The sequence below is a fragment of the Pelobates fuscus genome, chromosome 4 (assembly GCF_036172605.1).
Source record: "Pelobates fuscus isolate aPelFus1 chromosome 4, aPelFus1.pri, whole genome shotgun sequence".
NCBI lineage: Eukaryota > Metazoa > Chordata > Amphibia > Anura > Pelobatidae > Pelobates > Pelobates fuscus.
The window spans coordinates 160,272,310-160,295,702 of NC_086320.1; the positions used below are offsets into that span (position 1 = coordinate 160,272,310).

General features: G+C 40.0%; 1 protein-coding gene across 3 annotated transcripts in view; it reads right to left on the reverse strand.

The window, feature by feature from the left end:
• Positions 1-23,393, reverse strand: part of PHACTR1 (phosphatase and actin regulator 1) — a 382,609-nt gene that overhangs the window by 170,663 nt on the left and 188,553 nt on the right. The window contains exon 1 of one of the 3 annotated variants that reach the window (XM_063451714.1): positions 3,628-4,117. The exons of 1 other annotated variant lie outside the window; for it this stretch is intronic. In XM_063451714.1, the coding sequence (XP_063307784.1) occupies positions 3,628-3,901 (274 nt within the window). In that variant the 5' untranslated portion in view covers positions 3,902-4,117. Of the gene's footprint in view, positions 1-3,627; positions 4,118-23,393 lie in introns of those variants that run through there. One more of the 3 variants, XM_063451717.1, reaches the window with a different exon arrangement.

Genomic DNA, 23,393 nt, shown 5'->3' on the forward strand with positions numbered 1-23,393 from the left:
TCAAGTGTATATTATCAAACCCCCCTCTTTTTTTTTTTTTTTTTTACCCTTTTCTAGTGTTCATTGGGGGTGTATATTTTCTTTCTCCTGACCTAGTGCCACAATTTATGGGATTTAAATAATTCTGTTCCATTTCTGCTCCATCATACATTCACATTTAAATGTAACAGAGACCATGCAGGAAGCAGAATAGGGCCTCCATTGCTCTCAGGATAAACTGTTTAGCAATCTATTTACGGTAGAAAATGCAGCGAAGTGGATACTGGGAAAGTGCTCTAGTTAACCTCTCTCTGGTAGAGACAACATTTTGGAAGACCTATGGTGCTTAGATGTTTTTTTTTTTGTTTGCTTTGCAAAAAGAAAACAATGAAAACACTAAAAACAAAAGCACCACACAAAAAGCAAACAAAAACGTGATGATATTTTGCAGATATATTTTTAAACTCCAGATCAGTGTGGTGTCCCTTTAACATAATTTAGTTTTCACATCGGATTTACCTCAAAGTGCCTCTATAGCTGTACAATATTTAACAGTACAAAACTAATTTTCTTTAGTCTTCAGTGAAAACCTGCAATCTATTCAGTGCTGAAGTCACCAATCACTTCAATAAAGAAAATAAACACCAATTCAATGATGCATTGTAACATTGAATAACTACTAAGAGAGTCAGCAAACCAAACGAATAAGATGCACAATTATCTGCAACACACAGAGAGTCAATTTTAGAGCCTAATTAAGCTTGTCTGTGGTCCACCATTTTGGAATGAATATCCAGCAAAATGGTGGGTTATTAATGTAAACATTGTCCTCTGTGTTGTGTATCTTGGTTTTAATGAAAGTATCCATAATTATTATTTTTCATAATTGTTTTAGTCTATTTCAATGGGTAGATGAAAACTTTTTCTGACCTGCCCTTTGCTTACACAGGACATACTGGCCTAAGTACTGCTATTACATTCTCATTTACTTTAATTTCAGTTGCAAGGTTAATGAAGTCACTTTAAAAAATAGTCAAAATCATTACAGTCTAATTATTTTCTCCATTAATTAATCTTCTTGAACCATTTCTCCAATATTTAAAATTTTGGATTAGACAACATCAAGGCAAACATAGGTGCTATTTTGTATCAAATTTCTAAACAAGGAGCAGTGACCATGGAAACCAATACAGTGTATATCAGTATGTAGCACTTTGCACCAGAATGGCACCTGCCTAGCATTATTAATTCTCCCCCATTGTGGGTTTACTGTGCCTCTATACAAAGTGCTCACATGAGCGATAATGGCCTAAACTTAGCAATTTAGTTTTCAATTTACAATTAACTGTCTAGTGAATACAATGAAAGATATTAAGCTCAGGATGCCATTTTGGTCACATCAAAATTATCACTGAACAACACTGGTATGTGTATAAAAAAAATTAAGTAATTAAGTAGCATTTAAACCTTTAATTTTAAGATTTATACAGGAAGCATTGCCTTGTACATCTCTAATGTGTGTGACATGTCATGATTCCCTTTTATTCCAGGAGTTTGGTCCTTAAGGGGTTAAAGGGTTAAATCAAATGAGTTTGGCACCAAGTGGGCCTTTAATTGAATTCATTCTATTTTACTCAAATTAATAATCCTATTCAGCCACCAAGAAGACTTGTGTTGCTATTAGCATTACTTTTTGAAAATGTAGCAATTATATAACTGGGTCAATACTGTTATCTATGTGTTATGGTTAATTTCTATGCAAATATTGTTCAAACACTTCCTTAATCCTTAAAGCTTATTTTTTTTTTTTTTTTTTTACTTTCTGTAAAGATTACTCAAATACTCCAATGCAGGGATTTTCAAATACAATTTACAGGACCATTAGAATAACTGTGAAGTTTGATTAACACCTCAAACAATTTCATTACTAATTAATTTTGCAAGAGAACTTAAAAAACAAAACAAAAAAACGTAGTTTTTTTTAAGATAATACCCTTTCAACGTATCAATTAAACCATCTAATAATCCTTTTAACAGGTGGATTCTAGGGATGAAATCATTAATTTTAAAATACTGGAAACCACTTACAGGCTGCTGTTCTACAAATGTCCATTTCATTTCCTTAACCCCTTAAGGACCAAACTTCTGGAATAAAAGGGAATCATGAAATGTCACACATGTCATGTGTCCTTAAGGGGTTAAGGGGCTGGCTTCTACCAGCAGTTCAGTACACAGACTGGGTAGTAATAACACATACTGTGCAATTGATTAGCCAGTTTCCATCTCGCCATTCCTGCCCTGGCACCTTGTAGCTTTTCAGTTTAAGCTTATAATGAGTTGATCCACAGCATGGGAAACCAAATGATGCTGCAGTCCCACCAACAACCAACGGCAACATCTCCCACTATTCATTAATTTTGCAAAGAAAATAAATTAAATCTATCAAGATGATCCATATTAATTGTTATTAGGTGGTCCAGGGTCCCAATCAGTGTTCAGAAGAGTAACAATATTGAGCTTTGGAAAGCCAGGCGATGCAATAGAACACTGGGTCAGAGGATGATGTTCTTGGTAGAGATGCACTCAAAAGACACACCACCTTCCCTGACCTTCATCACTGTCAACCCCAGGGTATTGACGGCTCTGCAATATAACAAGCTATCACTCAGCACCTTGGGGCCAAGAGGATTACATATCGGCAAATCCATGGAGGAATTGCAGCTCAATATAAAGAAAACAAAGCGAAAAATATCACTCCACCAACCATGTTGCTTTCTCCTTGTATCATCTTAAATATTCTATTATTGCTGTGGTTTCTTTTTATTTGAGAGACAGAATTAATGACACAAGAGGGTCTGGAGGAGATGGCAGCTACATGCCAATCCCTGATCACAACATCCACCACTCCAGGTTAGGCAGTGACTCACAACACATTCCATACCCCAAGGTGAACCCACAGCATGTGCCCTCTGCATAAGAACAAGGAAAGCTTACCCCATGGCTCCAATGTAAACAGAGGTATAATTGGCAGACACACTATCATACATACTTTAACAGAAATGTGCAGCTGGCATCAATTACACAACCCAGTGACCTCTTCTTTGCATCGAAACACTCACTTACCCCCTTCTAACTCTCAGTACAGGACACACTCCCTCCCTCTCATGTCTCTCAGTGGAGAACACACACTCACTCCCTCTCATGTCTCTCAGTATAGAACACACACTCACTCCCATCAGGGGTCTCAGTATAGTGAACTAACTCTCCCTCTCGTTCCTCAGAAGAGAGCATACATAAACCCCATCCTCTGTCTCAGTATAAAGCACACTCACCACCTAACCATTCTCTTAGTACAGAGTACATACTCACCCCCTACCCGTCTCTCAGTATAGCGCACACACTTACTTTTGTCTCTTCGTATACACCACTCAACCCACCGTCTTTCAATATACTGTCACTCACTATACAGCACACACTCACACTCCCCTGCTGTCACTCAGTATACAGCACACACTCCCTCCTGTCCCTCACTATACAGCACACACTCACACTCCCTCCTGTCCCTCACTATACAGCACACACTCACACTCCCTCTTGTAGCTCACTATACAGCACACACTCACAAAATGCAGCAGTAGCCTCACTCACCCTCACGGGCTTCCTCCCCTCGGCTGCAGTTGCTGCAGATGTGTTTGATCTCCTTCCCTATGTGACAGTGGATGACAAAGGACACGTTGTTGTTGTTGTTGACGGGCTCCTTCAGCGGCTTCATCCTCACCAGGCAGAACGGCTTCTTCCTCGGCTTGTCTGCTCTCCCGCCGGAGCCAGGCAGCGCCGAGCCTTCTCTGCAGCCCAGGGCAGGGAATGAGAAGATGCCGGCAGGCTGCCTGGCGCTGTACTTGGGGTGTGTGAGATACGCCATCCGTCCCCTCTGCCTTTAGCAGTCATCTCACACACATTCTCCAGCTGGGCTGCTGGCTGGGGGAGGAGAAGGAGGGCTGCCAGAGCCTTGGTGACCTCTACTAACTGCTTCCACCAATCCAGGCACATGTAGTATGTGAGAGAGGGAGAGGAGCTTCACAGCAAAATAATGCAACCCTCACTCTGACTGTACCTGTCATGGCCAGCATCCCTTCCTCAAATAAATCATTGCAGCTCTGCCCCCCCTTCCTTCCCCATCTTCCTGCAGTATAGTCATTTGGCTAACCCCCTCCCCCACATGCATTCACACCACCACTGTACCTGTGTGTGAAAATCACCTTTCACATATTTCAGACCAAAATGTGTCAATAATAACAAGATTTCATTCATGCACCATCATTCCTACAGAAGGGGTTAAACCAGTAATACCCTTTTAGAATTTCACACTGGAACGCTGTGATTTTATTTTATTCATTTACTATCCACAGCTTGAGAAACATGATTAGCCATCAGTGTTGTTTATGCACTTGGTATCCAAAAGTTAATGTATGGTACTTAATTTTTCTTAAAGGGACTTGTCTTCTTTAAAAGTATAAGCTTCAGATAAACATATGCAGTTGAGTTGTTGTTTTTTTGCTAAATCACTGAACTACATCGGATTGAAATACTGAATTTCCAAATGTAGGGAAAACATTTATATTTAAACAAAAATTCCCAGCTCGGTTATAGCCATGGCTTGACTAATATTTTTTGCCTAGATTTTCCTATTCAATGTTTAGTGAATAAGCCATATAATCTACACATTGGACTAGTAAATATGTATAGGTTTTAGCAGCACACATAGGGCTCCTCGTAGATACGTATGTGAAATGTATGTGACTAGCTGCATGTGCCCATTACAAAATGGCTTGCAATCATCCCACAATCCATGACATGTATTTCGGCAGTGCACACAGCCTTTCATGTCCATCCTCCAGGACTATATTTGTAGATTTTCTGGTGCTGAGGTATTTGTAACATTTGGTGCATAAAGTCTACTAGTAGTACACACAATTACATTAGCTTTGATCTGCAAATTTGCTAGCCATCTGATTAGCACAATGTGCTACAACAAGCCATGTTGCAGTCATGTTTGTCATTATAATTATTAGCATACAGTATGTATAGCGCCAACATAATCCATAGTGTTTTACAATTATAAAATGGAGATATTTGACATGTAATTTACATAAAGAATATAACAGACACAAGAGGTAAAGAAGTCCCTGTTCAAACGAGCTTACAATAATGACAAAGTCATCCTAATATTCCTTATCACTGTTTGGAGATTCTTTACTGCACACAATACTGCTTCTTGTGTTAATGGTTCATTTTTCTTCAGAACATCTCCCATTCTTGTAACTGAAGTACAGGAAAAATATGGATATTCATAGCCATGTGTGCGTTTAATAAATCATCAGGGGGATATATATGATTCACTGCAAAAAATATTTAGAAGCATTTATTTCAGATTGTGAATGAAAACACACAAATCCTATAAGAATTGATAATTTAATCACTACAGCTAAATAATATGACATCATACCATTGTCCTTGAAAATGAACATTTTTATGGTAAAACTATCCTGAAAGTCAAACTTTATTACTGGTGATCAAATGTATCAATATACCAACTCTAACACTTTACATATTAGGTGGGCAATTCACTAAACAGCACTGAAAAATGAATCACAAAATTTGGATAAAAGAGATATGATCCGCAAAAATGTTAATAATTTATAAAAGTGTTTTGGTTGTCTTATTAGGCATTTTGCAATGCAGTTTTCAGTGCAATGCAATACACTTTTCATTGCAATGTAATACACTGTTTGTGAATAAACCCTGAGGTCTATTTTTACTTTATTAGGACCAGAACCAGGACCTATATGGCTCTTCCCAAGAAAGATAGTAAGAAGCTGCACTTGTCTTAAACACTGGTATAATTTATATACATATATAGTCATTTGCTACAGAGACTTTGAATCTACTAGATCAGTGGATGTCTTTGAATCTACTAGACCCAAACCAGTACTGGTGGCCCACCAACAGTCCAAGATTTTTGTAGTTTCCTGCTTGCCTCCTGATTTTATTAAAAAATCTTTCTGTCTCAGTAGAGATTTTTGCCAGAGGCTCAAGGAAGCAATGTGAGTGGTTAGAGTTAGGACCCACCTAGGGGGGTCTGCCTTGACGTTGGCAGGTGGGCTCATCCTCTCACGGCCATTGGAGGTAACTAAAAAACCTCCATTTGTTTAAAAATACATAGGGATTAAGGAGAGAGCGCAGGTAACTTGTTTTTCTTTGGGTTTTACTGTATATTGGGGCTGATGTGTACTGTAGTCATTTGCAGCCGCCCAGTGATGGGAGTGAGCACAGGACTTATCTTTCTGCATTTGTATCCATTTTTTGTATCACTCAGCCTTGTTACAATGCAGCCGCCCATCCCATGTGTTCCCTATTAAGGGTTAATAATGTATAGGGGTGTATATAAAAAATCCCCCTTTCTGTCTCAGTAGAGCTTTTTGCCAGAGGCTCAAGGAAGCAAGGTGAGTGGTTAGAGTTAGGACCCATCTAGGGCGGTCTGCCTTGACGTTGGCAGGCGGGCTCATCCTCTCATGGCCATTGGAGGTAACTAAAAAACCTCCATTTGTTTAAAAATACATAGGGATTAAGGAGAGAGCGCAGGTAACTTGTTTTTCTTTGGTTTTTACTGTATATTGGGGCTGATGTGTACTGTAGTCATTTGCAGCCGCCCAGTGATGGGAGTGAGCACAGGACGTATCTTTCTGCATTTGTATCCATTTTTTGTATCACTCAGCCTTGTTACAATGCAGCCGCCCATCCCATGTGTTCCCTATTAAGTATATTTTATAACCTATACATTGGTGGTGATTTCACTAGAGCAGTGTACAAGTTAAAATATCTTTCCCTGAATGGAAACTGGTATTGGTGATAGCTATCATATATAGATATGGGAAGTGGGAATATATATATATATATATATATATATATATATATATATATATATGCAGCTGGTTCCCATTTCCCATTTCCCAATTCCCATATTCTCATATAGCACCCATTTTGGGCTCTTCATAAAGTTAGTGTATAGCATTAATCTTTTGATTTACCTTTAGGATCACTATAATTTGCAGTACGTTTTTTTATTCTTTTCTTCTTCTTTTTACTGATATTTATAAAGTGCCAACTTATTCCACAGTGCTGTACAATTGGGGAAAAGATAGTACAATATACACATACCAATAGAAAAGGTAAAGTGGGCCCTTTCCATGATATGAGATCTAGCTATTAAATCTCTGTTACAAAGTGCGTAGCTTATATGTTGATCAATGGATGATTAAGAATACATTCAATTCTATCCATGAATATAGCTGTTTTTATTTTACTTCTTTTGACATGCATCACTCTTCCGTTTTTCATGTATTCAGCACATTGCTTTAGTTGAGTTGAAGAAGAACTGATTTTACTGGGCATCTGAAGACAAGACATTCCACAGTCTTGTTTGAGCTGCTGCCATATGTTGAAAACAAATGCATAGCTGGTTTTTTAGTGATATCAGCTGCTGTCATCACTGAATACAGACAGTGACCAACAAGTGAGCCTTAAATCTTCCAACTTTGCCTCTTCTGTTTTGTTAACCCCTTCATTACCAAGCTGTATTTATTGTTTTTATGAAAAAAACAAGCGTATTGTATATATGATCTCCATATCTATATAATACACTTTTTCTAATGTTCTCCCTTCTATTTTTCACTTTAACACTAACTTCTCTCATCACTAAAATATCCCTATCCTTTCACTCACCTGTCCCTAGCAACACCATAATTATTACTTCCACCTTACTCCCCTCCCCTCTCTATTCATCCCATGCACTCTACACATACCTTTCCAGCCTATCTCCACCAACTCCTCCCAAATCCTCTACATACATACCCTCCTACAAAACTTTCAAATCCTACTCCCACCTTCACTTCCTTTCTATCCTTCTGCTCCTAGCTGCTGGTGATGTCTCTCCTAACCCCGGCCCCCTCGCAACAAACTCAGCACATACTAACCCAAGGATCCACACTAATCTCATACCCATCTCATGTTCCTCTAAATCCTCCTTCAATACTGCCCTCTGGAACGCACGCTCTGTTTGCAATATAACTAAATCCACTGCTGTCCATGACTTCTTCATCTCTCGTTCTATAGATTTACTAGCCATAACAGAAACCTGGCTCTCCCCCTCTGACACTGCCACCCCTGCATCTTTGTCCTTCGGTGGTCTCCAACTTACCCACAACCCAAGAAACTCTGAATGTAAAGGTGGTGGTGTTGGGTTTCTCCTCTCCCCTCACTGCTCTTTTAAACCTCTTCCCACCCCCCCTTCTCTCTCTTTCCCATCATTTGAAATACACTCAATTCGCCTTTTCAAACCCTTCTCTGCTAACATTGCTGTTATTTACCGCCCCCCTGGTTCCCCTCTTCTCTTCCTTGACCACTTTGCTTCCTGGCTACCCTATTTCCTCTCTTCTAACATTCCATCCCTAATTCTCGGGGACTTCAATATTCCTATAAACCCACCTTTGACCTCTGCAGCCACCAAACTACTTTCCATGACTTCCTCCCTCGGGCTATCGCAGTGGGCAGATTCTCCCACCCATGTAGCTGGCAATACCCTTGACCTAATCTTCACTTATGCATGTACAGTATCTAATATCTGCAACACTCCATATCCACTCTCTGATCACCACCTCTTATCATTTGCTCTCACATACCCCCTCACCCAAAAACCTCAGCCTAACCTCCCTCAACTCAGGAGGGACCTTAATTCTCTTGATCTCCAACAGTTGTCAGCTGACATTGATTCACAACTGCTGTCCATCCCTTCCCTCTCCTGTCCTTCACAGGCCATCTCCATATATAACTCTACTCTTACATCTGCCTTGAACACTGCAGCGCCACTCCAAACAAGCACCTCGAGGAGGACCCGCCCCCAACCATGGCATACTAAATCAACGCGCTACCTGCAAAGATGCTCCCGTTGTGCTGAACGCTCCTGGAGGAAGTCTCGTACACAATCAGACTTTCTCCATTATAGATTCATATTGTGTTCATACAGTGCAGCCCTTGCCCTTGCCAAACAGTCCTATTTTTCCACTCTCATTAGTTCATGTTCCCGCAACCCCAGGCGTCTCTTTCACACCTTTAATTCTCTTCTTCGCCCTGCTGTGGCCACCCCCAAAACTAACCTTACTGCTGATAACTTCGCATGTTACTTCACTGACAAGATTGAACAGCTAAGGAAAGAATTCTCCCCTCCTTGCCTTTCTGTTTCTCAATCACACATAGATCATGCCTTTCCTACCCTTCAGACATTCTCCCCAGCTACTGACCAAGAGGTGGCTGCTCTTCTTTGCTCCTCTCGCCCCACCACTTGCCCGCTCGATCCTGTCCCATCTCACCTTATTAGATCTCTCTCCACTTGTCTCGTGCCTTCTCTAACACACATCTTCAACTGCTCGCTCTCCTCTGGCATCGTCCCTGCTGACCTTAAACATGCCACTGTAGTACCTATACTAAAAAAACCATCCCTCGACCCATCCACCCCCTCTAACTACCGTCCCATATCCCTGCTCCCTTTTTCCTCAAAGCTTCTGGAAAGACTTGTCTTTACCCGTGTGTCTCATTTCCTCAATTCCAACTCTCTCCTTGACCCTCTTCAATCTGGCTTCCGCCCTCTCCACTCTACAGAGACTGCCCTTATCAAAGTTACTAACGACCTAATCGCAGCTAAATCCAAAGGCCACTACTCCATACTAATTCTTCTTGACCTCTCAGCGGCCTTTGACACCGTTGATCATGCTCTCCTTCTTCAAACTCTTCAATCGCTTGGTCTCTGTGACTCTGTCCTCTCGTGGTTTTCCTCCTATCTCTCCCAACGCTCATTCAGTGTCTCCTTTTCTAATGATACCTCCTCCCCTTGCCCTGTCTCGGTTGGAGTTCCCCAAGGCTCCGTCCTTGGTCCCCTTCTATTTTCTCTTTATACTGCCTCTCTTGGCAAACTTATTACCTCTTTTGGATTTCACTACCACCTGTACGCTGACGACACCCAGCTATATCTCTCCTCCCCGGACCTCTCCCCTGCCGTCCTGCAACGTGTCACTGCTTGCCTTTCTTCCATCTCTGACTGGATGTCCTCCCGCTTTCTGAAACTCAATCTCTCAAAAACTGAGCTCCTTGTCTTTCCTCCTCCTAATACTGATCCTCCTCTTTCGCTCTCCCTCCAAGTTTGTGGTACCAACATCAGTCCATCCTTGCAAGCGCGCTGTCTTGGTGTCATACTTGACTCTGGTCTCACCTTTGAGCCTCACATCCAGCATGTTGCCAAATCCTGTAGATTCCATCTTAAAAACATAGCCCGCATCCGCCCCTTTCTTGCACCAGATACTACCAAGGAGCTTGTCCATGCTCTAGTAATTTCCCGCATGGATTATTGTAACCCTCTCCTGATTGGTCTCCCCAATAGCCGTACTGCACCCTTACAGTCCGTAATGAATGCTGCTGCTAGATTGATTTTCCTCTCTAGTCGTTTCTCTCACACCTCACCCCTCTGCCAGTCCTTACATTGGCTTCCTGTATGCTATAGGAGTCAATTCAAGGTACTAACTCACACCTATAAAGCACTGAACAACTCTAGCCCCTCTTATATCTCCTCACAGATCCATAGGTATGTCCCTTCTCGGTCTCTCCGTTCTGCCCGTGACCACCTCCTGTCCGTTGTCCGCACTCGTACGGCCAACTCGCGCTTGCAGGACTTCTCGCGGGCGGCTCCCTTCCTATGGAATAGCCTGCCTACCGCCATCAGACTCTCCCCTAGTCTTGCATCTTTTAAGAAGTGCCTTAAAACCCATCTCTTTAGGAAAGCTTATGGCCTCCAAGACTAACCCTTACCTCACATACCTGTCTCTTGCCCTCTCCTAAAGGGCAGCCCACCTTATTTGATTGTAAATTCCTGTCCTAATGTGTTTTACACCCCACCTCCTATAGAATGTAAGCTCGTTTGAGCAGGGTCCTCTTCAACCTATTGTTCCTGTAAGTTTATTTGTAATTGTCCTATTTATATTTAAATCCCCCTCTCATAATATTGTAAAGCGCTACGGAATCTGTTGGCGCTATATAAATGGCAATAATAATAATAATAATAAGCGTAATATGTACTGTCGTTGTAAACGTCTCTACATAGACATATTAAATATGCTCATGTTATTTAGTTTATACAATTTAAATATTTTTTGTTATGTGCTGTAAACTTTTTTTTGCCAAAGAATTAGGAATGTATAAAGTACTAGAAGTTCTACCACAAGCCTTCTCTTTCAATACTTCTGCCAGATTGTGAATACATTGCATCAAAAAATCCTAATTTTCCTTCTTTCTAATATAAACACATTTACTCTCCTTAGGGAATGCTCTCCCTTATATTCTTTACTTTCACTCTCACCTCTCTAATTAGCAAAATCTCTTTATTCCTCTGCCCACCTGTCCCTGCTGACACCATTTCATTGCTCCCACTTTACTTCCCTCCCCTCTCTATTCATCCCATGCACTCTGCTTATACCTTTCCAGCCTATCTCCACCAACCCTTTCTAAAACATCTAAATACAAACCCTCTCACAAAACCTTTAAATCCTACTCCCACCTTTTTTTATTTGCTATTTTTCTGCTCCTAGCAGCTGGCGTTGTCTTTCTATATCCCAGTCCCACCTCTGCTAACCCACTATGTGCTAACTCCAGGAATCACAATAATCTCGTACCCATCTCATGTCACTCTTCCTTTAAATCCTCCTTCCATTCTGCACTCTGGAATGCATGCTCTGTTTGCAGTGTTACTAAATCCACTGCTGTGCACAACCTTTTCATCTCTTATTCCCTAGACTTACTAGCCTTAACCGAAATATGGCTCTATCCCTCAGACACCGCTACCCCTGCCTCTGTATCTTTTGGTGGTCTTCAGTTTTTCCACTACCCAAGACACTCTGAAAGTAAAGGTGGTGGTGTAGAGTGTCTGCTCTCAACTCACTGCTCCTTCAAACCTCTACCCACCCCCATCCCTCTCTTATCATTTGAAATTCAATAAATTCGCCTTTTCAAACCCATCTCTGCTAACATTGCCGTTATCTATCGTCCCCCTGGTTACCCTCTCCTCTTCCTTGACCACTTTGCTGCTTGACTTCCCTACTTCCTCTCCTCTAATATTGAATCCCTAATTCTTGGGGACTTCAACATTCCAATTAACCTGCCTTTGTCCTTAGTAGCCTCAAAACTACTTTCAATTACCTCCTCCCTTGGGCACTCGCAGTGGAATAAGCCCCCACCCATGTAGCTGACAATACCCTTGATCTTATTTTTTTCTCATGAATGTACAATCTCTAATCTCTGCAACACTTAATTTCCTCTCTCATATCACCACCTCTTATGATTTGCTCTCAATAGCCCCTTACCCCATCATCCTCAACTTAACTCCCTCAACTAAGATTTTTTGGTGAGTTATATTGACCTCCAGCACAGTATTGCCGAAGTACTGTATACAAGTTTCAATAAAAAGTATACAAACATAGCCAGGATTCAGCTGTAAGCATTTGCAACACTTACAACAATCAACTAACACACATTCATATAAAATGTAAGTTACTTAGCCAGTCAATGGAATGACAGGAATTAATAAGTAGATAACTCCCTAATTCCCACGGTATTAGGAAGTTATCTACTAAAAGGCTGAAAGACCTAAATTGGTCTTTTAGCCAAATTTACTAATACTAAGTAAAACTTACTTAGTATTAGTAAATTATGCCCCTACTCGCTATACTGAGAGTAGGGGCATGTCTAGTAAACAGTGAGCAGCCTGTAATTTGATTCATAACTCTCTGATTGGTTACTTTCAATCCACCAATCAGAGTGTTGTTATGAGTCAATTTACACAGCGTGGGAAAATTCCAAAGAACTTTCCCACGCTGTGTAAAATGACACAGAGCACTCTGATTGGCTGGATTTCAAGCTAACCAATCAGAGTGCTGTGACAGGTAAATGTAGAGACTTACCTGTCAGTCTCTTCATTTACCTGTCAGAGCACTCTGATTGGATGGCTTAAACCAACCAACCAGAGTGCTCTGAGCCTAATTGCAGGACAGGGCAAGGCTCTATAAGCCTTCCCCCACCCTGCAGAGCTCAGTCTGTCCATGGGTGAAGATAGATAATTTGTTTTTGTGCTCGGGTTTTGCTTTTTTTAAAGTGCGACGGGTATTATGGATTTTTATTTGTCCTTTTTTGGGTCTGAAAAAAGATTACCTAGTTATTGGTCCCCCCTCACTATTTTTAGGGTGAGGGGGGTAGGTTGGGGTTAATTTTGTTAGGAGGAGGGTGACTAGGGGTTTGGGGACCCCTAGTCACCCTGAGGGGGGGTTTACATTTTTATTTAGGGCCCCCACCCGCGGCTCAGGGGTGGAGGCCAGGGGGGAGGATACTAGGTCCCCCCCTTATTCTTCTTTAGGGCACCCACCCGCCGCTCGGGGGTGGGGTCTGGGGGGGAGGGCAATTGGTCCCCACCTTGAAGTAATTTAGGGCCCCCACCCACCACTCAGGGGTGGGGGCCGGGGAAATTGGTCCCCCCTTTAGTACTGTACTTGCATTCCACACAGAATTATTGAGTTTCTGAGTATTTAAAGGAACACTATAGTGTCAGTATACAAACGTGTATTCCTGACCCTTTGATGTTTAAAACACTATTTAGGTGTCCGGGGGCTGGATTCTTTCGCCCCCTTAAATAGGATAAAACTTATTTAGATAGAGATTGTCAATTCTGATGATATCAGCCAAGGAAGCGGGGTGGGGCAGAGCCAAATGCCACGCTGGCCTATCAGTATCTCCTCATAGGGAGCATCAAAGCAGCTCTATGGGGAAAGTTCAGAGTCTCCATGCAGAGCGTTGAGACGTTAAATGTTGTGCAGCACTGACCAAGGAAGCACCTCTAGTGGTTGTCCGAGTGACTGCTATTGGAGGTGTCCCTAGACAGCAATGCCTTTTCTCTGTAAAGGAAGTGTTTACATGAAAATGCCTGCAGGGATGTGCTATACTCACCCGAACATATACATTAAGCTGTAGTTGTTCTGGTGACTATAGTGTCCCTTTAACCCCTTAGTGACCAGACCGTTTTTCAATTTTCTTACCGTTAAAGGGAAACTCCAGTGCCAGGAAAACGATCCGTTTTCCTGGCACTGGAGGGTCCCTCTCCCTCCCACCCCCCAATCCCCAGTTGCTGAAGGGGTGAAAACCCCTTCAGTGACTTACCAGGGGCAGCGACAGGTCCCACGTCGCTGCTTCCTCCTCCCCCGCCGCTCCTCCTTCTGCATACGTCGGCCGGTGGGCGAGACTGATCTGCGAGACCTAATGCGAGACCTAATGCGCAATGCTTCCCTATGGGGAATAGAGCGACGCTGGAGGTCCTCACACAGCGTGAGGACGTCCAGCGACGCTCTAGCACAGAAAACCTGTGCTATGAGTCAGGAAGTGTCCTCTAGTGGCTGTCTAATAGACAGCCACTAGGGGAGGACTTAACCCTGCAAGGTAATTATTGCAATTTAAAAAAAACTGCAATAATTACACTTGCAGGGTTAAGGGTAGTGGGAGTTGGCACCCAGACCACTCCAATGAGCCGAAGTGGTCTGGGTGCCTGGAGTGTCCCTTTAAGGACCAGGGGTGTTTTTACATTTCTGCAGTGTTTGTGTTTAGCTGTCATTTTCCTCTTACTCATTTACTATACCGTTTTTCTCGCCATTAAATAGTCTTTCTAAAGATATCATTATTTTTATCATTTCATATAATTTACTATAAAAAAAAATCATAACATATGATGACAAAATAAAAAAAAAACACTTTTTCTAACTTTGACCCCCAAAATCTGTTATGCATCTACAACCGCCAAAATACACCCATGCTAAATAGTTTCAAAATTTTGTCATGAGTTTAGAAATACCCAATGTCAACATGTTCTTAGCTTTTTTTTTGCAAGTTATAGGGCTATAAGTACAAGTAGGACATTGCTGTTTCAAAATATATATTTTTACATTGTAACACTGTTATCTGTCATAAATCTTGGAATCACGGGGCGGGGCGGGGCCGGTCCACCAAGCTGGATGGTTGCATGGAAGCTCAGCTCCTGCATATTACCGACTAATAAGTCTTAAAACGATGATTTCTAACCTTAATACCGACCACCAGCACCGGTCCTCAGTGCATAAGGGACACTGGATCCAGGGTGAGGCTGGCTCCTCGAGCTACAGTCCCCAGAAGAAAAGGTCCTCGTTGCCCCAATTGGGGCCCACTCTGGCGGTGAGTGGGGCAGACGGCCGCTGCTCCACTATCCTGCCTAACAGAGCCCAGCCAGAGGCCGGAAGCTGTATGGACCTGGCCCTGTTCCCCCCTGCTCCACGTAGATGGACACGATAAAGCTCCACCAATCCCTGTCTGATTCGGCACCTCTACCTATACCGAAGCAACCGGCGGAACATGACCATAACTATGCATAACCGTGGCAAAGCATAAAACTATTGTCTAGCATATGAGTGACTGTCAACATATAAGGGGTGTTAAGCATTTAAACCAGTTTAACAGGCTAGCTGTCAGGAATATGGGGATCTGCATTTAATAATCTACTAATGATATATCTTCACCTTGGGCAGTAAAATGCTTGGCTAGTTTGTCTGGGTCCGGGGCTACGCTTTCCACCAAATGTTTAACTACTGAAATACTACACATAACAAAACGCAATCTTGAGACATATGCTATATCTTATACTTAATGAGTTCATTACTGTTTGCTAGCTTAGTACAACTAACGTTCAGAATCTCAATTTATAAAATGTGCACGTATTATTCATTACCCTATTGTAACACGTGCTATAAAGCCGGAGGAATGCCGTTGGGGTACCTCAGGCATGTCTGTACTAATCTTTGCATTTAAAAAATACAAAAAAAAATTCTCTAAATCACACCTCACATGTACAGATCTTTTTAAAGTAGACAATCTAGGGTGTTCAATATGGGGTATGTCCAGTCTTTTTTTTATTAGCCACTTAGTCACAAACACTGGCAATAGTTAGCATTTATATTTGTTTGTGTGTTAAAAATGCAAAAAACAATTATGAACGCTAACTTTGGCCAGTGTTTGTGACTAAGTGGCTACTAAAAATGACTGAAAATACCCCATTTGTAATACCTTGGGTTGTCTTCTTTTGAAAATGGTATGCCATCATGGAGATAATTCTCATTCCTGGGCTACCTTACGCTCTCAAATGCAACATAACTGGCAAATTTTAACGTGAAAAAACTGAAAATCAAGCCTTATATTTGACCCTGTAACTTTCAAAAACACTATAAAACCTGTACATGGGGGTTACTGTTATACTCAGGAGACTTAGCTGAACACAAATATTAGCGTTTCAAAACAGGAAAACGTATAACAACAATGATATCATCAGTGAAAGTTCAGTTTCTGTGTGAAAAATGCAAAAAACGTAACTTTTACTGACAATATCATCACTGTGATATGTTTTACTGTTTTGAAACACTAATATTTGTGTTCAGTGAAGTCTCCCCAGTAAAATAGTACCCCCATGTACAGGTTTTAGGGTGTCTTGGAAAGTTACAGAGTTAAATATAGTGCTATCAAATTACATTCTCTGGACTTTCAGCCTCAGTTGTCAGGCAGGTCCCACAAATTGCAATCAATAAAATTACTTAATTATGTAAAAATATTACATAAATATAGAATGTGACGGCAGATAAGAACCATTCGGCCTATCTAGTCTGCCCAATATGCACCTAGAATTTAAATATATATACATATTTATGTACTTGAAGTCTACGTGTATATTTATGAAATTATTTATGTAATTATGTATATGGACATACAGTTGCAAGAAAAAGTATGTGAACTCTTTGGAATGATATGGATTTCTGCACAAATTGGTCATAAAATGTGATCTGATCATCATCTAAGTCACAACAATAGACAATCACAGTCTACTTAAACTAATAACACACAAATAATAAAATGTTGCCATGTTTTTATTGAACACACCATGTAAACATTCACAGTGCAGGTGGAACAAGTATGTGAACCCCTAGACTAATGACATCTGCAAGAGCTAATTGGAGTGAGATGTCAGCCAACTGGAGTCCAATCAATGAGATGAGATTGGAGGTGTTGGTTACAGCTGCCCTGCCCTATAAAAAACACACACCAGTTCTGGGTTCAAATCAGCGAACAAGTCCTCGAATATTGTTACGGGGACCGCCTTACATATATAATTTTTCATCTGACTTTTTTTTTCCGTCCATATTGTCAAAAGCATTCCTAAAATACAATTATCTGCATTCCTAATTCTGATTCCTACTTCATCCTGGTCTATCCATAAAGAAATTGTCAGGTTGTTCACCCCCATTAAGTATTGTTCAATCCAATACCAGTCCTCCAATTTGGAGGAGGGGGATTGGATCTTACCTACATGAGTGAGCATCATTAAATCTAACAAAATTTTTTAGAGGAAACCGGGCCACAGGGGCCATTGAAGGGACAGTCTGTCCCGAGCGCGCAGCCCGACGATAACTTATACACTACGCAGGATGCCAACGAGACCATCTTAACGGAGACACAGTGTGATATGCTTATTGGATACACATGTCCAGCAACCAAGAGAGAATTCATTTGGTGCACTTCTCGGCTTCTATGAACAAGTGTTGTTACTCTCTACATATTTGAGAACCATTGGACCGTTCACAGCTATTGCATAATCCCATGATTGAAACCTTCATTTGGTGAGATCCAACCATCTCTGTATTATATATATATAGTGAACTTTCAAAGGACTAGTAATTTTTCTCCTTTTTTCTTTTTTTTCTTTACCTTTTTCCTTTTTTCTCATTTTCTAATTTTTTGCAATTTTTGTGCATACTTATACATTTTTTTCTCTATTTTTTTCTCTATTTTTTCAATTTTGTATATATACCTTTTTCAAATGAGAATCACTAAGGAATGGATCCATCTGAATATTTATTAACTTATACACAGTATATATGTTGTATCTAATTAATGTATATAATTGTACATAGCCTAGGATGTGTGTATATATATATATATATGAGCGTTTTGTACCATAGATGAATTATTAAGGAGTTTGTTATTTATTTCTATCTGTGTACCATACATGTAGTGACTAATATATGAGTGATTTACCTATTTTGATGAATTGGTTTAGATAACCAGATTATGAAGGGAATCATCAGAATACAATAGTGTTTATATGTTGTTGATTAATTAATTTAGACTATACTAGTGTATAGTAAATCAATTTCACTTTTTTTGCATATCAAATAGAGACTTTCTTATTATTTTTTCATGCATATGGTTATGCATATGAGTGCGGTATTTAATTGATGTATTGTGTGTGTATATATACACAAAAATGTAAAAAATATAAAAATTAAAAATAAAGTGTATATATATATATATATATATATATATATATATATATATATATACACTTTATTTTTAATTTTTATATTTTTTACATTTTTTTGTTTTTAATTAATTATTATTTATTTTTTATAATATATACAATATATATATAGGTATTATATATATTATAAATATACGTGTATAATTTTACTCTAAGTGTATTTTTATATTAATATATGTATATATTAATAAAAGATACACTTAGTAAGACATAATATATAATATATATAGATATAGATATAGATATAGATAGATATAATATATGTATATATACCGTATATACTCGAGTATAAGCCGACCCGAATATAAGCCGAGGCCCCTAATTTTACCCCAAAAAACTGGGAAAACGTATTGACTCGAGTATAAGACTAGGGTGGGAAATGCAGCAGCTACTGGTAAATTTCTAAATAAAATTAGATCCTAAAAAAATTATATTAATTGAATATTTATTTCCAGTGTGTGTATATAATGAATGCAGCGTGTGTGTATGAATGCAGTGTGCGTGTATGAATGCAGCGTGTGTGTATATGAATGCAGTGTGTGTGTATATGAATGCAGTGTGTGTGTATATGAGTGCAGCGTGTGTATATGAGTGCAGCGTGTGTGTATGAGTGCAGCGTGTGTATGAGTGCAGCGTGTGTATGAGTGCAGCGTGTGTGTATGAGTGCAGCGTGTGTGTATGAGTGCAGCGTGTGTGTATGAGTGCAGCGTGTGTGTATGAGTGCAGTGTGTGTATGAATGCAGTGTGTGTGTGTAGTGTGTGTATGAGTGCAGTGTGTGTATGAGTGCAGTGTGTGTATGAGTGCAGTGTGTATGAGTGCAGTGTGTATGAGTGCAGTGTGTGTATGAATGCAGTGTGTGTGTGTGTATGAGTGCAGTGTGTATGAATGCAGTGTGTGTGTGTGTGTATGTGTGTGTTGCAGAGCCTTGGGGGAGGGGGGGGGTGGGCAATTTTATTATTTTTTTACATAATTTTATTTTTTTTTTCATTATTTTTTTTATTTACTTATTATTTTTTTTTATTATTTTCATATTTTTTTATTATTTATTTATTATTTGTAATGTTATTTTTTTTTTAAAAATTATTATTTTATTATTAATTTATTTTTGTTTCGTCCCCCCTCCCTGCTTGCTAGCTGGCCAGGGAGGGGGGCTCCTTCCCTGGTGGTCCAGTGGGGTTGGTAGTTCAGTGGGGGGGGGCTGTGGGGGCTGCAGAGATGTTACTTACCTCTCCTGCAGCTCCTGTCAGCTCTCTCCTCCTCCGCGCCGTCCGGTCAGCTCCCTCTGTCAGCTCACACTGTAAGTCTCGCGAGAGCCGCATTTACACTGGGAGCTGACCGAGGTGCTGAACGGACGGCGCGGAGGAGGAGAGAGCTGACAGGAGCTGCAGGAGAGGTAAGTAACATCTCTGCAGCCCCCAGTCTGTATTATGGCAATGAAAATTGCCATAATACAGACTATTGACTCGAGTATAAGCCGAATTGGGGTTTTTCAGCACAAAAAATGTTATCAAGAAGGATAGAAGAACAAAATGTTTTGTTGACTGAATATGCTTAATCATTTAATATCACTGTCACCGTCACATCACTGTCAGTCAGACAGCAGCGATCAGAATTATCATTTTCAGAACGATGATGTAAACACATGTACAACCATTGTTTTGGTATTTGAGCAATGTACTACACAGAAGGTACTTATGAGAAGCGTGGGTGGAATGTAAACAATTCATGTCTTGATTGTACCAAGGAAATACTTGGCACATGACATCATAGAGTTTGTATATCTGAAAGGGAAGCCTTTCGTTTGAATACAAATCCTAGTTCCAGTAAAACAGAAATAGATGTAGCTCAAGTAAATAGAAGGATTGGCTAGCTGATATTTTGTTACCACTGATGTCATGGCAAAAGCATTTTACATTTTGCTTATAGCAATAAATAAACCAAGTCTGCAAGTTACAAAACCTGTTTTTACAACCCCCACCCAAAAGTCTGTTTTTTTCTCATTTCCACAAATTCCACAAATTAGTAAAATGTTAAATGCACCTGTACAGTTTTCCCACACAGAACAATAAAATGTTCCATCACGCCTACATTAGCCTGACCAGTTTTTTTGTATTTTAGAAAGCATTCTAGTTACCTAAGGTATAAGAATGGCTTAAATTTACTGCTATCTATCTATAAGATGCCAGTTGCACTGTTATAAAAACTATATATAAATAAAAAAAAAAAATAATAATAATAATAATAATAAAAACACATTGACTCTCATGTTCTAGAAAATCTGGTGAAACAACTAAAGGTAAAAAAACAGCAATATATTTCCATAAATCTCTCGTGTAGGTATATTTAGTAAAATTCATTCTACCATTAAATTTCAGCAGAAGAGTGAGTAAAGAGTCATGAACCTATATATATATATATATATATATATATATATATATATATATATAATTAGGTTATGGTGGGGAAAAATTGTGATTGAAAACCCCTTCCACCTGAAGTCTGTGGATGCTTAATACAATGTTAAACAAAAATCTGCACACCAGTCAAGCCATAAGACTTGCTTTTCCCACAGAAATCCCAAAACTGCAGCGATGTTGCAACCGCAAATATATATATATATATATATAATATATATATATATATATTATTAATAATAATAATAATAATAAAATATACATGCTCATCACTTTTCATTAAAGAAAGTTGTAACAGTCCTGATCCTACAGTTCGTATACGAAATCTGCAAATGCTCCTGCCAATGCTTAACCCTTTACGTTATAGAACAGTTTGTAATAGTTTGTTTCTCATGATAAGATACTATAAAAATGTGCTAGCCAATCACATGCCATAACAAGTCAATGTTCATGACAAGCCTGCAGTTGCTGTTGTGGTGCTGCAAGACTAACTGTATGTTCTTTAATATGCACAAGAAAAATAAAGAATTTAAAAAAAAAAAACACATTTGTCAGTTTATGACAAGCTAGAGGTCACAAACAGCATGTCAAAATGTTCCCTCTTCAGTTGACATCTAGGGAGCCTTGTCTTTGTGAGAAAATGAATCTATTTTCTACAAATACGCATTAACAAAAAATAAATATTGAGTTTCTGTAAACCAAAAAAGATCACATAACATCATCTCTTTGCTTTCATGACTCTAGAACAGCAGAAGATACCTTCGAAAGTAAGATAACATTCTATTCCTATCAGTTAGGTTACCAACCTTGTGCATTTTCACGATTTGTATAATGTATAGCATTATGTCCTGCATATCTTCTCATACCTTCAATTCTGTATAACCATACCCTAGTATCAGCATTTTAATTTTTTTTCCCAAATCACATAAACACAATATGTCTAGGGAGTTTTTTTTTTTTAAATAAAGCCTTTAAAAAAATAATTTTAGATTTGCGAGCAGCTAAGGGGGAACTGTCACTTTTCTTATAAAACAATGGAAAATAATATCCACATAAGAGTTCAAAAATGTGTAAAATGCCCTCAGTTTGTTTAGCTCAGTGAAAGTGAATTTAAAGACACACGTGTTTGTGTTTGCTGATGGTGACTTGTATCTGGTTTCCTAATTATATCAGAGGACAAAATAACAGGGCTGGGAGAGGGTGTTGTGTATGTGTATATGTTTTTGTATGCATTTGGAGCTTGCTTTTGAGTTGCATGTGTGGGGAGAGGCTGCTTGTAGTGTTGTTTGGGGGTAGACTAAGTGTGGTGTTGTATATACCGTGTGTGAGGAGGCTGTTTGTGGGCTTGAGAATGGGGAAGTTTGAAGTGTAGTGTATGTAGAGAGGCCTGTTGGTGGTGTCTGTGTTGAGAGGGGGTTGTAGTGTGTTTTTGTGTCGGGGATTTGGGATGTAGTGTATGTGGGGTGATTTTAGTTGTAGTGTGTGATGGATGGAGGTTGAAGTATACAGTGTATTGGCCGCATAGGAGTTGTAGTGTATGGGGATATATGGATTGTAGTATAAGAGGAGTTGAGATCTGTAGTGCATGGGAGAAATTCGGTCTGTAGTATATGGTGGTATAGGGCCTGTAGTTTACAATGGAGATTTGGTCTGTAGTATGTGTGGGTGATAGAGGAGGTGGTGTGGGGGATAAGAGCTAATGGGGGACGGATAAATGTGATGGAGGGATAGGTGCTGTTATGGGATGTATGGAATGTGATAGGGAATACGGGCAATAGTGAAGGAGTTAGGTGCTCTAATGGGAGTCGGAGCTCTGATGGTGGCTCAGGGGCAGTAGTGGGGGGATAGTTTTCCATCCTTCTCCTACGCATTATTGTGGCCTAGCTGGTGTAGGAGATCTTCTCTGGGTTGCTGCTTGAGCAGGGTATGTAGGGGATGGCTGGGAGACCCCTTGATCTCCCTTGTTGACCTTGGAAAATAGCCATCGTGGCCCATTGGTAATTTGCCCAGTTAGCCTTATGGACAGTCAGCCTGCTAGCCAGGAAGTTTGCAGACAGGGAGTCCACGCAGATCTAAAATGGGCTCTATGGACAGGCCCACTTTTACTTGGGGAGAGGGCAGAGCACGCCTGCCACTTCCTTAGCTCTGTGGAGGTAACAGACTTGGAAGATAACCTCCCTGAACCCTCTTACTGGCAGCCATGGAGATTCAATTATTTACAAAAGTGCCGATTTCAAACAGATACACTTTTACTTGGGGAGAAGGCAGACGTTCTCAAATATAATTTGTCACTTTTATTAACTGCAATTGCAATTAGAAGGTCCTGACACATAAAGCACTTCAGAAACTTAAAGGGATTTATGTATGTAGAGTGGTCCTTTAACTGCTATTAATGAGTCATAAAAATTCAGCAAATAGTCCATCATAGTATGCCAGGTTACAATACCCACAAAACTAGTTTGACATG